The sequence below is a fragment of the Clarias gariepinus genome, chromosome 6, assembly GCF_024256425.1.
Source record: "Clarias gariepinus isolate MV-2021 ecotype Netherlands chromosome 6, CGAR_prim_01v2, whole genome shotgun sequence".
NCBI classification, from domain to species: domain Eukaryota; kingdom Metazoa; phylum Chordata; class Actinopteri; order Siluriformes; family Clariidae; genus Clarias; species Clarias gariepinus.
Genome location: NC_071105.1, coordinates 36,698,094 through 36,714,342, shown reverse-complemented (window position 1 = coordinate 36,714,342; position 16,249 = coordinate 36,698,094). Strand labels below are relative to the sequence as shown.

The 16,249-nt window shown below is 37.9% G+C and overlaps 1 protein-coding gene and 1 non-coding gene across 2 annotated transcripts; both read right to left on the bottom strand.

The window, feature by feature from the left end:
- Positions 1 to 4,648: 4,648 nt before the first annotated feature.
- Positions 4,649 to 4,720, bottom strand: trnad-guc (transfer RNA aspartic acid (anticodon GUC)). Its single transcript has one exon. It is a non-coding gene; the product is annotated as a tRNA-Asp (tRNA).
- Positions 4,721 to 5,284: 564 nt separating this feature from the next.
- mtx2 (metaxin 2) lies at positions 5,285 to 12,019 on the bottom strand. Its single transcript, XM_053497640.1, has 10 exons — positions 11,843 to 12,019; positions 10,654 to 10,701; positions 10,521 to 10,567; positions 10,179 to 10,251; positions 9,704 to 9,780; positions 8,985 to 9,077; positions 8,830 to 8,868; positions 8,252 to 8,377; positions 8,086 to 8,162; positions 5,285 to 5,926 (listed from the first exon to the last, which is right to left on the bottom strand). The coding sequence occupies exons 1-10, from the start codon at positions 11,880 to 11,882 to the stop codon at positions 5,719 to 5,721; spliced, it is 828 nt and encodes a 275-aa protein (XP_053353615.1). The 5' UTR covers positions 11,883 to 12,019; the 3' UTR covers positions 5,285 to 5,718.
- Between the last annotated feature and the right edge of the window lie 4,230 nt (positions 12,020 to 16,249).

Here is a 16,249-nt window from a genome sequence, read left to right as displayed (position 1 = left end):
AAAGAAAGCAGTACACATGATACAATAACACTGAACAGTCACTAAACATTTTAGAATGGGTCAGTCTGGCCTTGGGTATACATTTAAGTCTTTCTGATAAATTAATGTCCACACTTTAAATCAGATTTTTGTGATTAATCACTAAGCAAAATTAACACACTGTACAATTAACTGAATCCTCAGATGTCTTTAATTTTTGTAATTTGTGCCATAACCCTCACTTCTCTCTCGAGGTTCTCCCCTTTGCCAGGATTCTCTGCTTGCACAGCAGCCAAATTTGCTCCTCCGCCATGGTTCTACCACATGCTCTTACTTACAGCAGACGCGCCAAAGCAACTCTGCCATCTACTGGATGATCGAAAGAACTATCAAAGTACAGTACATTGTATTCTTATTCAGATGATTTAAGTCAGAATTGCAGGCATTTTAAAAGCACCTTAATAATATTGATCCTACCCACAAAAGAGGTGGGGAGGTTAGACCATTTTTTAAGGGATAGTCTGGTTTGTTCCAGAAGGGGGGTAAAGTTAAGTTTAAATAGCTTGGATACATTGTTTGAAATATTCACCCCTAAATATGTAAATTTATCAGCGGCTACTGCAAATGGGTAATGAGAGAAGGAGGTTTTCGCTTTGTAATTTAGGGGAAATAGCTCGCTTTTAGAGAGGTTGAGTTTATATCCTGACATGTAACTAAAATGTTCAAGAGCAGTCATAATATGGGGGAGAGATTTATGGGGATATGTAATAAATAAAAGCAGGGCATTCGCATATAGTGACAGTTTATATTCTCTGCTACCTCTAGATATACCGAGTATATTTGTATTTGATCTCAACAGAATAGCTAAGGGTTCAATTGCCACAGCAAATAGTAAAGCAGACAAAGGGCAGCCCTGTCTAGTTTCTCTACCTAGCTTGAAATATTGTGAGCTGGTGCTATTTGTGATGACAGAAGAGGAAGGTGAAGCATATAAAAGTTTTACCCAGGTCAGAAAATTAGACTCTAGACCAAATCTTTCAAGACAGTAGAAGAGATATCTCCACTCTACTCTGTCAAAGGCTTTTCCCACATCTAGAAATATTAAAATTTCTGGTTTATGGCCATTCGGATTAGGGGAGTACATAATATCAAATACTTTACGTATGTTAAAAAAAGAAAATCGTTTTTTAATAAAACCAGTTTGATCCGGATCTATAATAATAGGAAGAACGTCCTCCAATCTCCTGGCCAGGACCTTCGCCAGTATCTTACAGTCCACATTTAGGAAAGATATAGATCGGAATGGACCACAGTCCAAAGGGTCCTTGCCTTTTTTGGGTAAAACTAAGATCGTTGCTTAATAAAACGTATGAGGGACAAGACCTCTAGAGAATGATTCTTCAAGTACCCCAAGTAGCAGCGCCATTAGTTTATCTTCAAATGGTTTATAAAATTCTATCGTTAAGCCATCCGGCCCAGGAGCTTTTGAATTTTGCATGCATGAGAGTGCTGCATTAAGTTCTTCTAGTGTTAAAAGTTTCTCCAGTCCTGTATTATCAACCGGTGGGATTTGGGGTAAATTGATAGAATCGAAGAAAGAATCAAGTTCTTGAGAGTTATGATCGATTTCAGATGAATATAGGCTCGAATAGAATTGTTCAAAGACAGCATTAATTTCTAACTCATCTTTTGTGATCTTGCCATCACTCTTACGAATAGAAGTTATAGTATTTGCAGCAGCATGCTGCCTTATTTGCTGAGCGAGGATCTTTCCTGATTTGTCTGATGATTCATAGAATTTGGAGCAGGATTGGAGTAGAAGTCGTTTCGTTTGCTTAGATGTTATTAGATCAATCTCCGTTTGTATCTTAGTTCTTTCTTTAAAAATATCCGGAGATGGTTTACTTGCCCCTTTCAGGTCCAATTGTTTAATTTGGTTCATAAAATCATTCAAACGCTGATTTATTTATTTTTTATCCCACGAAGCAAATGAAATTATTTCTCCCCTGATATAAGCTGTTAAAGATTCCCAGACTATAGCTTTACTGACATCTGTGGTCACGTTGACAGCTAGAAAAAATTCAATTCCACTATTAATTAGGTCTACAAAAGATGGGTCAGAAAGAATGAAATTATCAAAGCGCCATGTCTTACGAATTGACGATCTGGGAAATGTCAGTTTTAGTACAACTGGGCAATGATCTGAAATTGCATGGATTCATATTTACAATCAGTGACAGAGGTGAGAAGTTTATCGTCTATTAAGAAGTAGTCAATTCGAGAATAGGACAGATGTACTGGAGAGAAAAAAGAAAACTGCCTCAGATTTGGATATAGAAAACGCCACGGGTCAGATAATTTGTAGATCTCCAAAAAAGCATTTATAAACATGGCGGATTTAGTGATATTGTAGGGTGATGTTGAAGACCGATCTAAAGTGGGGCGGAGCACACAGTTAAAATCTCCCCATAATATTAGTTTATGCGTGGTCAAATTAGAAAAAATTGGTAAATATTTTTTTTCCTAAATAATATATCATCTTAATTTGCAGCGTAAATATTGGCTAATATCAAGGTGAAATCATAAAGCGTACCTGTTATTATTACAAATCTTCCTCCTCTATCACTTTGAACATTATTTACACAGAACGGAGTGTTTTTATTAATAAGAATTGCAGCGCCTCTAGATCTTGATTGAAAATCTGAATGGTATATTTGTCCAATCCAGGGTTTTTTAAATTTATAATGTCCGTTGATACTAAGTGGGTTTCTTGCAGAAATAATATATGTGCCTCTAGCTTCCTCAAATGAGTAAGGGTCTTATTACGCTTAATAACATTGTTAACCCCTTTCACGTTCCAGCTCACAAAGTTCACTGTGGGTGATCCATTATGTCCCAGGTTTACAGTATTGCTTAATATATAAAAAACTGATGCCTTCTATCTGAAATATTCTTAACGTCAGTACACAATAGCAACCGAAAACATGAACACATTTAAACATAAAACAAACACTTCGAACCCATCCCACCCCCCAAACAGCTTCCCAAACAAGAAGCAAGGGAAAAAGAACATCCCACATGTAACTACCCTTTGGCATTTCCAAACTTATCGGACTTCTTTCAGGCGTTCAACTTAAATGTTTTTAAACAAGTAATTACCTTATTACTCCAAAAGAGATTATTGTTCTAAATATTACCGGATACCCTGTAATAAACATCAAGAGGGACCAGAGAGCTATTCGGAGCACTCAGCTTCGGTTTAATGTGTTGCTCGTAGTAGGCGTCTGCCTCTGACGGTGAAGGATAGTCTGGTGTTCTCAAAGGTGAACTGTAAATCCGCTGGATGGTATATACCGAAGGAGATCCCCACCTGTTTAAGTTTGATTTTCACCGAGTTGAAAGCTGCTCTTTTGCGGCTCAGATCAGCACTCATACCCGGGAAAATATGGACCCGTGCTTCGCGAAATGTAAGCTCCCCGCGCTTCTTGGAAGCTTGAAGAATCTTGGCTTTATCAGAGAAGTAGTGAAGACGAACAATTATTGCTCTAGGCCTGTCCTTGGCACGAGGTTTCGGGGCGAGGGTACGATGAGCATGATCCAAAACTACTGACTGAAGATCCGATATGTCCTCACCCAACACCTCCGAGAAGAAATCGGACATGAAGTTAGTGGGTCGGCCCTTTTCCGAGTCTTCAGGTATACCTATAATTCGCAGATTTTGGCGGCGACTCCTGTTTTCAAGATCTTGTTGTTGTTCCTGCAGCTTCAATATTTGTTTTTTTAGAGTTGAAACTGTAAATTCAATTGTTTCGAGCGAGTCATGATGAGAGTTGAGTGTTGTTTCCATTTTCTCCATGGTGTCAGACATATCAGCTTATTTGGTTTGAACAGAATGAATTTGGCCCATTATCTCCAATTGCAAGGCATCTATTTTAGTTTTGACATCCGAGCGGAGGGTTTCGACAATCAATCCAACCTCAGATCGGAAACTCGCCATTTCTGTTTTAAGGGTCTCTGTCATCTGTTCGCGGGAGGATGTCAATTCAGTTTTGATCAGTTAAAGGAGTAAATTGTCTTCAAGCGAGAAAGGCTCACCGCAGTTGCTGACGCTACTTGTAGGGATCACAGCGGCCTCCATGTTGTTTTTCTTTAAGACAGGGCTATCAAGCCGTGTTTGTCTTGTCGTCGATTTTTTTACATTTTTGCTTGCCATTTTCCTACAAATGCGTCGACCGTAGATGCAGGCTCTTGGTAGAAACAGAATCACCTCACTTCAGGGTAAAGTTATGCGTAATTAACGCTAATAAAATAAAAAACAATGAGAGCGCGAGCGGAACACGACTACCTTCTCATCTTGCCACCGGAAGTCCTCAGATGAGCAGTTTTGCACCGAAACCCAATAAAAACAAATGCTCTACTAATGTCTGACTAATGATCTTTTTTTATTTTTTTTTATCCATGATCTAATCTGTACAAGTTTATCTGGTTATATTTCTTTGGCTGTTAAAGTGAAGATCCATGGTGTACCATAAAGTAACATATTTTTGCTCAATGCCTTGATACTTGATGCTTTGAGCTATAAAATATGGGAAAAATACAAATTTAACTAAGTTGAACACCCTATTCGTGCAAGTTGTGTGCTTTTAAGGGCCGGAAAAAGCATATGTTTCTCCCCGTCGGGGAATCGAACCCCGGTCTTCCGCGTGACAGGCGGAGATACTGTCCACTATACTAACGAGGAGTGAGTATCAACTGTTCTAAGGGTGTCTTAAAAAGAAAGCAGTACACATGATACAATAACACTGAACAGTCACTAAACATTTTAGAATGGGTCAGTCTGGCCTTGGGTATACATTTAAGTCTTTCTGATAAATTAATGTCCACACTTTAAATCAGATTTTTGTGATTAATCACTAAGCAAAATTAACACACTGTACAATTAACTGAATTCTCAGATGTCTAATTTTTGTAATTTGTGCCAATAACCCTCACTTCTCTTTCAAGGTTCTCCTCTTTGCCAGGATTCTCTGCTTGCACAGCAGCCAAATTTGCTCCTCCGCCATGTTTCTACCACATGCTCTTACTTACAGCAGACGCGCCAAAGCAACTCTGCCATCTACTGGACGATCAAAAGAACTATCAAAGTACAGTACATTGTATTCTTATTCAGATGATTTAAGTCAGAATTGCAGGCATTTTAAAAGCACCCAAATAAATTACAAAATATACAAACAGAACATTCTGTTATAAACAAAACAATTTTAGTTCTGGACTTTGGATTTGAAATAAAATAGAGGCAAGGAGGTTCATGATAAAGCAGGATGTCAGCTTTAATTCCACATATGTACATCTTTTCAAAGAGCGAATCATTTAGGAATTATGGTGCTCTTTAATACATACTGTTTAGATACACAGAAATTCCGAGATACAACTTAAAGAGTTCAGTATTTGTGTGTAAAAGCGAACCTTGCACCCAACACATATTTGAATCTTAATCTACTGTATATTATACCGTATTCTGACCAGCTTAATTTAGTGATCAGACAAAGGGAGTGCTGGAAAGAATGTCTAAGTATGTTTAAAAACTGAGGAACATCAGGTCTATTTGATTGATCCTTTATCTTTTACCCACTAGTTTGTGTGCGTGCAACAAACAGAATCGCTGGATTGGATGCCTCAGGATCAGGTATACATCACTTATCACATCAATGAATAAAGGGAAGTCAAGGCGGCAGGGATTCACATAAGGGAGGGGCCTTTTGAGTAATCCGATGCCGCGGATTGGCTGTCTCTGTTCTGCGACTCAAAATAAGTCTGTTCGATTCTTCTGCAGAAGGACAGCAGGTTGCTGTAGGACTTGATCTTCTCGCTGAGCTCGTCGGTGGTGAGGCGCGTGGTCAGGATTGTGAAGAGGTGACCGAACACCAGGGCGTCCAGTTCAGTCGGCCTTAGGAGTTGCAAACGATGTGTGTGTTAGAATTATTCACATCTATAGTTGAAATCCTTCAACTTTGGAAAACAGCATACAATTACGCAGCTTCCAGAATATATAACTAGAATTCTGTTCATTTCAGACTTAGAAATCAGTTAGAGCTTTTTGTAGGAAAATATAAGATATAAATGACGTTTTTTTACCTCCAAAAGCCCCTGAATCATGAGACACAGTGAAACTGCATGCATTATGTCAAAAATATTGCTATTATTTGTTTAAAAAAAACTAAAACTAAAATAGTTAAACTAAAACTATTTTATACACAAAAGAGTTAAAATGTATTTACATGCTTTTATAATGTGTTTACATGCTTCCCACTTTTGCTATTACGCAACATGACGTATCTGTAGGGTGCCTTTAGGTCCCACTGTGAAATGCAACATACATCACATATTCTTATTGTTATTAAGGAAACTGTTGTCAGTGTTAAGGAAATGATAGTCGTAAAGTGAGCTGAAGCCTGATTGTTAGTTGAACTGATTGGGTGTCGTTTCAAGACCTGGTCGTAAACTGGATTTTGCACTACAACCGGCTGTAAACTGAAAACGGATGTGACGTCACATCCCTGACCGTCCCCATAGCGACGATTTAAAAAATAAGCAAGGTCTCTGCAAGGTCAAATTAAAAACCAAAACATGTACCCTAGTATAATAGCGCCAGTGAGGTCGGCTGCCGTCACGACGGCTCCGACCTATTTTACTTCCTTTTCATCTTTTAAGTTACCTTTCAGTAACTTTAAACCGGCTAATTCATCACCAATGAGTACAGTAGATACAATAAAGACACTCTTTTTTTTCTATTGGTATACAATGTACTCACAATTCGAAGTTTTTAAATTCCAGATCCGAGCTGGCCGAGTAAGATCCTGAGGAAGAATAAAGCATGCGACGCAAAGCGGCGGCCCCGAGGGAAACAAGCCGGCGTCAGGAACAGGCTGAGAGCTTGTGCACACCGCACACCTCTGCCTAGCATCCTGCTTGCCAACGTTCAGTCACTGAAAAAAAAGCTTGTTTGCTTTCAGGGCCATGGTAAAGTTCCAGAGAGACATTCGGGACTGGCGAGACATGGCTGAACCCAGTGGTACCGGACCACGCCATCCAGCCGCCTGAGTTCTTCTCGGTTCACCGCATGGACAGAACACGGAACTTGGGGAAGTAAAGGGGAGGCGGCGTGTGCTTAATGGTGAACAACAGCTGGTGCAACAGTGCAAGCGTTGTTCCACTCACACGCTCCTGCACACCAAACCTGGAATTACTGTCCATCATGTGTCGTCCTTTTTATCTACCTCGGGAGTTTACATCGGTCATAATCAGCGCCGTTTATAGCAGACACTGACACTGCCTTATGCAAGCTGCATGAGGCACTCGCACGGCACCAGACACAACACCGAGACGCTGCGGGACGCAGCGCCGAACTTTTATCAGCACATCACCTGCCCCACCAGGGGCGAAAGGACACTGGACCACTTCTACACTACAGTCAAGGACGGCTACAAGGCACAATCTCGTCCACCGTTTAGTAAATCCGACCACGCCGCCATCTTCCTCATGCCAAAATACAAACAAAGGCTGAAACAGGAAGTTCCGGTTCAGAGGGAGGTTCTGTTACCCGAATGCACAAGTCACTTTAAACACTTTAAATATGTGATATTTTCGATTTATATTCAATTTAGATTCAAATTTATTTCCACACAAAAAGTCCATAAATTCTATCTCTGTACAGTACAGCTGTCTCTTATTTTTCTATATTTTTCATATATTTTTCTTATATTGTATAATTTGTACTGTACAGTTATTTTATTTTAATTTTACATTTTATTTTATTCTTTCTTAGTTAAATTTACCTTCTGTTTTCTTTTTAATATTTATTTTCTATTCATAGTCTTTTATTTTAAGGTCACAGGCAGTTGTCTAAGCATTTCACTGCATATCGTACTGTGTATGTGTATGACTGTGTATGTGACAAATAAAATTTGAATTTGAATACTTCACATCAACTCAGCTTATGTTATACTGATGAAGTGTTTTGATTTTTGCTCTCTCAATACTAATTTGTCCTTAGATATAAGTAGATATAACAGCACCATGGTGTGTGTGTGTGTGTTTGGTGCTCACTGTTTATTGAAAAAGAAAGGCTGGGTGCCGAGTCGCTGTGAGAGAGCCTGACAACACTGACTAACATCCTCATACACCTGAAAACAGAGAACACACAAACATTTCAACAAATCAGTACAGTGATTAGACCAGCAGAATTACAAGACATGTTCTTTCCATAACTGACCTGCTCCAGAGTCTTTCCTGCCCAGCCGATAGCGTTCATCTTCCTCCGGACCTCCCACTGCTTCTGATAGGCCAGGATGTGGTTCAGAGGCCAAGAGTATGGACTGCTGTAACGCGGCCTTGTGATCTAAACAACCACAGGAGAGAACTATTTTATAACTGAGCAGAACGTGTGCAAGTCCTCGTTGAGTTCCCACTCTGAGGATTTTTTTTTTTTTACTGACCAACGAGACCACAGGTTAAATTTAAAAGGTCAGAGGTCATCTAGATAACCCTGACACTATACAAATATTACTGCTGTTAATTACAAATAATCTTCCACACCCTACATCGTCTTCCAGTGAATCATCTGGCAACTTCGTAGCAACAAGGCCAAAAATTAACTACACATGTAAATTAATATGGATTCCGGTTTGGGATTACCCTTTATAGAGAGGTAGCACACCCAGGACAATGCAACACATAATATCTTCCCGTTCTGCAATATTCTGTCAGTCTTATGTATTTGATTATCTGCTGAGCATCCACATGATTAAACTCTAACATTTATATATTGTATGCAGATGTTTATAACGTTACCTCTGCAGCTGTATTTTCATCACACCACTGAATGTACAACTAGAGAAAAAAAAAAAAAACAGATAATGGAATTTAATGAAAAACTATGAATGAGTAATGGTTAATAGTGGGAAGAGTGTGTGTGTCTGTGTGTGTGTGTGAATGCTGTCCTGCACCTCTGCTGTGAACAGCATGTTGTTGACCAGCTCCATGTACGCCTTCATCTCTGCTCTCTGCACGTCGTCCAGTCCGTCACTCAGAGAGTGGCCCTGCAGAAATGAAGGGAGAAATAAAAGCAAGGGGAAAAAAAGAAGAAGAACACTATCTTCAAACCAGGTAACAAAATAAGGATGAATTTGTTAAAACTAGCAAAAGGGTCACAAGGTTTCAATAGCAAAATGCGGTGTGAAAGTCTTGAGCCCCTCTCACGTCTTCATATTCTGCTTACAAAAAGTTCTTGTATCTTGTACTCTTTAAAGTATTCTTGAGAAAATAGCTCTCCAAGGCTTCCTGGAGAAGTTTTTAATTCCAGTCCCTGAATCTGAGAAGTTTCAGAGGAATACTTTTCTTTCAAGCAAAAAAATACATCCATGTTAAGGCAGTGAGAAACAGGTGCAGATGATGAGAGATGATCATGTCGGTGATTAGTATATTAATGATGCTGAATGCTGAGAAAATGAAACAGGCGAGAAGGGAAAAGGTTGCTGCTAAGATTATTTGAATCTACGCAAATTAAATTCATTTAGTATGAAGAAATGACGGGGGCTCAAGACTCTTGCACAGAACTGTATTCGCAGTATTTGAACAAACAATATTGGATTTAACTAATAACAGAAATTAATCCAGTTGTCATGAGACTTGAAAACATGAGTTTTAATTTCAAACATGGTCATACCTTTGCTCTTGTAAACTGAACGATCGGGCCCAGCTCGGACACAACCTGATTACCAACATGGATGAAAGGAACTTTACCTAAAAACAGGAATTTTTTTTTTTTTTTTTATAAATAAATAAAATGGACACAAATGGAGACAAATAGTCAGACATAGCCCTTAGTTCCGATCAGCCCTTAGTTTGCTCTTCATTATTGCACTTATTAAAGTCTGTGCTTTATGTTATTTATTTATTTTTTTTTTACTTGACAGTTAACATTCATATTATTTCTGTATTGGCTAATAATCTGAACACACGTCTGCTTTAAACTACCAGCACATTTTCCAAATAAACATCACATGTGTACAAACAAAATTCTTCTTTAAAATAAAATAAAAAATTCGGCCCGGACCGGTAACACAAATCTTGAAATATACATTATGTACAGTATATTTGTACTGACTTCATCCTGATTACAATGTGATGGTGAGTGTTACCTGAGGGTGACATGTATTCAGCGTTAGCACGGCAGCGTACTTGCACCGGCAGCGCCAACATCCTGAGGTACGCCTGAAAGACACAAAGACATTTTAATACATAATCAGTAGGGGTGGGAATCACCGGGTCACCACTCGATACAATATCATCATGATACATAGGTGCACTTCTGGTCACTAGCCAATTGACCAGGTCATTTCTATATTTTATTTTAAAAAATAAATAATTGTGTGAGAATCACAATCACAATTTAAACTGAATTGATCTCCCCCCCCCAATCTGTAATAATCAGGGATGTTCTTATTATTACATGATGCCAAGATGTTGGTGATTTAATTTACCTGAACTGCCAAAGACGATGCACAATCAGACAGGAGAATTTGATCCTCTAGGAAAGAAAGTAAATATAGGGAAATATCTGTACAAGGACAAACACACCAAACTGCAAAAACTGCATTAATGAATAAAACCTACCCCTTAAGGGCTGATAGAGCGTGGCGTTTTCTGGCCATGGCTCTGCAGCTGCAAAAGACACATCACATCAGACCGGTTACTAAAAACTGCATGCACTTTTAGAGATATGCATCCCACCTATACAGACAAACACTTTGAGGTTTTTTTTCTTAGGGCATTTTCACATAAGGGACGATTGATGCAAAGTCCTGAGCGATTTTCTCACGCTCACAGCTACGGCTGAGGACAATTCCACTTAACCATGGAAATGGAGATGTCCTGGACTCGGGAACAGCTGTTCTCTGAGGACTTGTGACTGCAGTCACTCAATAGTTCAGGACTAAAATTCCTACAGTTTCGCACCTAAGCCTTCAACAATGATACTGGCCTCCATATTAACCTAAATACATGTCCTGTACATAAGTATGACTGCAAAACAATTCCTGCTATCCTTTATCACCCAAGTAAGGACAAGCCTGTTGAGTCTAAAAGTTACCTCCTTGCCACCCTCGCCCCTCGACTTGCTCATCAAGGACAATCTGATCATTTTCATTTGTACTCTATAAGTGTCCTTAAAGAGACGAAGTGCATGTTATCATAAAATTTTAATTTTCTGTACTTTTTGATCTCTTAAAGGTGTTTGTGTATAAATAGATCATTCACAGTGTCGAAACCAAAAACTTCTTCCCATATTAAAATATCGATCGTTTTTTTTTTTTTAACTCCTCCAGTATTTTCCTCTATTCTTTTCTAAGCATTTAAAAAGGGACACTTTTTCTTCTTTTTTTTCGGATGTGCAAATGATAATGACGTATTAATGCATATGCAAATCGTGTCAAGACCCAACACAGCGACTTGCATTAACTAAATTCCCCACACAGAGGTCTGACTTTATGACAGCAAGTGCGTCCAGCTGGCACGACATGAGCATGCATGGAGGTAAACTGTAGAGGAGGCTGGCAGGAGTCTTCAATGCCATCCTCTGGCAGTTAGCTCCATGCTAACTAACCTAGCTTTGACGGGTCTCCAAAGCAAATATAACAAGCACATGAATAAATATCAAGTTAATAATTAAATGTAATGTTATATTTTTAGTGTAGCCACATTTAAAAAGCCTCGGTGAGTGTGTACGTGTGTGTGAGAGAGAAACGTATTAACTGTCATTAGCTAGCCGCCGCGGCTAATTAATTAGCAGCTCGAATGTACACACCTGCTATCTGAGAGACGAAAGCCTCTGCAGCAAGAGACATGTCGAGGTGCAGTACCGGCTCTGCTCAGACCGCAACGCGAACGCTGTAAGAGTGTTTAATCAGAAAACACGCTGCTTTTCTACACAAGGGCAAAGCAAGGAAGCGACGGAGGGACGCAGTGTGACGCTGTGACGCAGTGCTTCCGGGTTGACGTCCAATCAGGGATCAGATCCCTCCACTTCCGGGGGGTTGTCATGGTAAAGGTCCTGAGTGGGCGCACTTACACGCCCTATAAAAAAATACCGAGAAACCTGTTTTTTCTTTTACATATAGAATTATCTTTATGGTTATATTATCTATTTACAATAAGTATCTTACGTATCTACGATGAATAAAGATATGAGGTTCTTTTTTTTTGTTTTTGTGAGAGTTAAGGGCGAAAAATACGTAAAGGTTAACCAGGGAGCAAATAGCTCCTGCACACTGCCGCACTAACTAGTGCTAAAGAACAGGATCTATGTCTGTCTGACTCTATCTATCTATCTATCTGTCTGTCTGTCTGTCTGTCTGTCTGTGTGGGTTTCCTCTAAGTACTCCGGTTTCCTCTCACAGTCCAAAAACATTCAGATTAAGATAATTGGTGTTCCCAAATTATCCCATCATTAAGGGATGATGCAGAGGAACAAACCAAAGAGCATATCTATCTATCTATCTATCTATCTATATACATCTTACACCTTACCTTTCTAAAGGATTTATTTTTCGTTTTATTTGTTTCCTCAATCCCCCACGGTGTTAGAGGATTTATTAATCAGTCTCTTATCATTTTTTACATGCATTGTTTTGTGGTTTAAAAGATAATGAATGCAGCTTTGACAGATATATAAATCTTATAATAAATTTACAACAAGCATTTTTAATTTTATATTTATTTAATAGTGTGTATTATTTTATGACAGTGGAAAACTTCCAAGGTAAGTATTTATATATTTTAATATTAATATGTTATCTTATAAAAGTAAAGAAAATATAAACACATGTTACACATCAATCTTTCAGTTTTTTTATTGTTGTTTTCCGTGTGTGGAATAAAAAAAAATGTCGCAAAATCAAAAATAAAGAAAAAACAAGAAACATTTCAAACAATTAACAATGGATTTATACATAGCACTAGTAAATTCAGGCGTATTAAAGACAGTAATGCAAGAAATTCGTTTATTCATGGAGGCAGCCTTTAATCGGCGGGATGTATACATGAAACAAAAAACGTCTTAAAGAATGAAAAAAGAATCTTTTCAAACTTGAGTGCTCGAATTTATTTTATTTACATTTTCTTTTGATTAAATGCTAAAACTGTACATGTTTCTGATTAAATAGGAATGTAATGATGCGTCTTTGTGTGTGTGTGTGTGTGTGTGTGTGTGTGGGCGCGTGTTTTATTCTTATCTTTTCTGTTCCAAAAGAATACATCAGTGATTTATAATATATAATAATACATAAGGCAATAATGCATTAATGTGATGAACAATATATATTTATAAACGTGGCTTTGAGGACGAAAATCTCGCTCGGAGTCGGTGCTTTTGCGTCGCTCATATACTCCCCTAAAACCGAATCTGTGACTGCGGCGAGCCCACACACATTCGGTTCTACAGGGTATACATCAACAACGAGAGCCCGAACTTCTGTCCATCGGCGAGGGTTTAGTCAGAAACACTTCCAACTGCCTGGAAACCATGATGATTAGAAATGCGTAAGATGGCATACACACATGCACTGTAGAGAAAAATTTTAAATGAACAACTGCATTTGTTTTCCTCTTATACGGAGAAAAATATTTTCAGATTGAAGTATGCGCAGAATATGTAAGCAAATATAAAGCATGCATTTAGTAGTCTAGTTTATAATCTAATCTAGAAAATATAATCTAATCTAGAAAATATTTGAATTAGTGAAAGTGATGCCATTCAAATACTCAAATAGTGGAATAAGAAGCAATGCACTAAAATGTAAAGAAAAATTTGTTTCAATCTTGTTTTTAAATCATTTTTTAAAAAGAAAAACGAAATTTATATGCTTATAGGTTAGAGACAGTCTGTCTTTGTCTCCATTTGTCTTTGTCTCAGTCTGTCTGTCTGTCTGACTGTCTCCCCCTCGCCGCATTGCAGTAAGGTAGTAAAGTCTGATTCCAATCTCTCATCCTTTTGCTTTGTTGCTTTGTTTTTTTTCTTTTTTGCCTCAACCCAATAATAATTACGATTTTTTTACTTGTATTATTATTATTTTTTTTTGTTAATATTCTTTAGAAAAGAGCAGGCATAAAAACGAACGACAGAAAGAAAAAATGATGCGCATTCGGGTTGCAACAGGATAGTGAAGATGAAGCTGGATGGATTTATATATATATATATATATATATATATATATATATATATATATATATATATATATATGAATTTACTAAATATTATAAATTAAAAATGTTTGAAAGAGCTTTCCCAAATGAAGCTCAGTTTAGAAGAATGTATGACTTTTGATGGAGATGATGGATAAGATGGAAAAAATGTAGATGATGAATGAGATGGTAGTCTACTTACCACCTGAAGCACAAAAAAAACTTACTCATTTATAAGTAGTTATTTTTTAGACTTATTAGTAATAAAATTGCATGTATTATGAAAATAATTAGTGCTGCTGCATGTGGCTCCTGATGGATGCATGATGGAGAAGAAGAGCAGGACTGTGTGTGTCCTCGGCGTTACTGGAGCGCGTGGGAAAGGAGCGGGTAGAAGGGGCCGGGACTGGCGCGAGCTCCTCGCCTCTGCTCCGCTGCGGGCCAATGGCGGGCGCGCGAGCCTCGTAAAATCTCCCGTTTTTTACTACCGCGGCTGTAAATCAAGCGCGCGCTCGGATACCTTAGAAACAGCCCCGGGTTTTTTTCTTCTCTTGCGCACAATAGAGGGGCAATGAACGATTCACACCCTCAACCGACAAAAAGCACGAAAAGACACACACACACACACACACACACACCCGATGCGGCTTTATATGCGCCTTTTTTAGAGGGAAATAGTTGAAGTGCAGTAGTGGCACAGACAGTTCAATATCACTGAACCTAAAACGCGTTCCGTATTTCTTTTATATAATAGATAAATAAATGAATGAATAAATAAATATTAAAACCATAAACCCTAATGCATGCATTCAGTTCTTTTCAGGGTCATCTTCACTGTGTTTTACTTTTTACTTGTATTGTTTGTTAGTCTGTATATTTTATTAGGCTATTACTATTAATTCTCATTATGAACACTTTGACTATAAGATTATGTTTTTCTTCCCCTTTTTTTTGTGTGTGTGTGTGGGGGGGTAAATATTATTTTCTACAATATTCTACCAATATTCATGCGCTTCAAAATGGACGCTGGGATTCTTTCGAATTTCCGATTCTTCTAGGAATTCATTAGGGTGTGTGTGTTATTGTGCCTTATTTGCAGACAGATAATAATAATAATAATAATAATAATAATACATATTATTATTATTATTATTATTATTATTATTATTATTATTATTAGCTATTATTATAGTAAGAAGAATACAATACCTAATAAAACACAAGGTAGAAAATGTTTAGTCATATAGGCTATATATATATATATATATATATATATATATATATATAGAGAGAGAGAGAGAGAGAGAGAGAGAGAGATTTCGATAGATAGATAGATAGATAGATAGATAGATAGATAGATAGATAGATAGATAGATAGATATAGTAATAGGTAGAGTCGTTTTTTAATTTTATTTTCGGTTTCATGTTGTTTTTTATTAAGCCTCATTTGTACCATTACAACGACAATTTCTATTACTAAAATAAGAAGACACACTTTTATATCTCTGGTCATATAAATAGTTTCATTTTTTTAAAGCTCAATTACTGGAACTTAATGAGTACTGATGATCCTTTGCAGCTAATTTAAGGTACAAAGACACAGTACACAGGCTGGAGGATGTTCATATGATGTTCCTCTCATGCTGTCAGATAAATCATCGACGAGTAAACCTGCTGTTACTCACTTTATTTCTGAGTGTATTCGTTGTTATAATTGTCTAATCATGATAATAATAATGTGGGTGGTGCTTATTTTACACAGATCACTGTGAAATGGCAGAGCATGCATTACACTGAACTCTCTCTCTCTCTCTCTCTCTCTCTCTCTCTCTTCCTATCTTATTATCATATAAATACCTTACGGTCCTTTGGAAGTCTTCCGTACAGCTTTATCCTTTATTCAGAGTCTGGAGGGGCCTGGAGCCTATCCCCGGAGACTTAACTTAGAGCACGAGGCAGGGTACGCCCTGGACAGTGTGCCAATCCATCACGGGGTACACACATACACACACTCATGGAAGACAATATAATC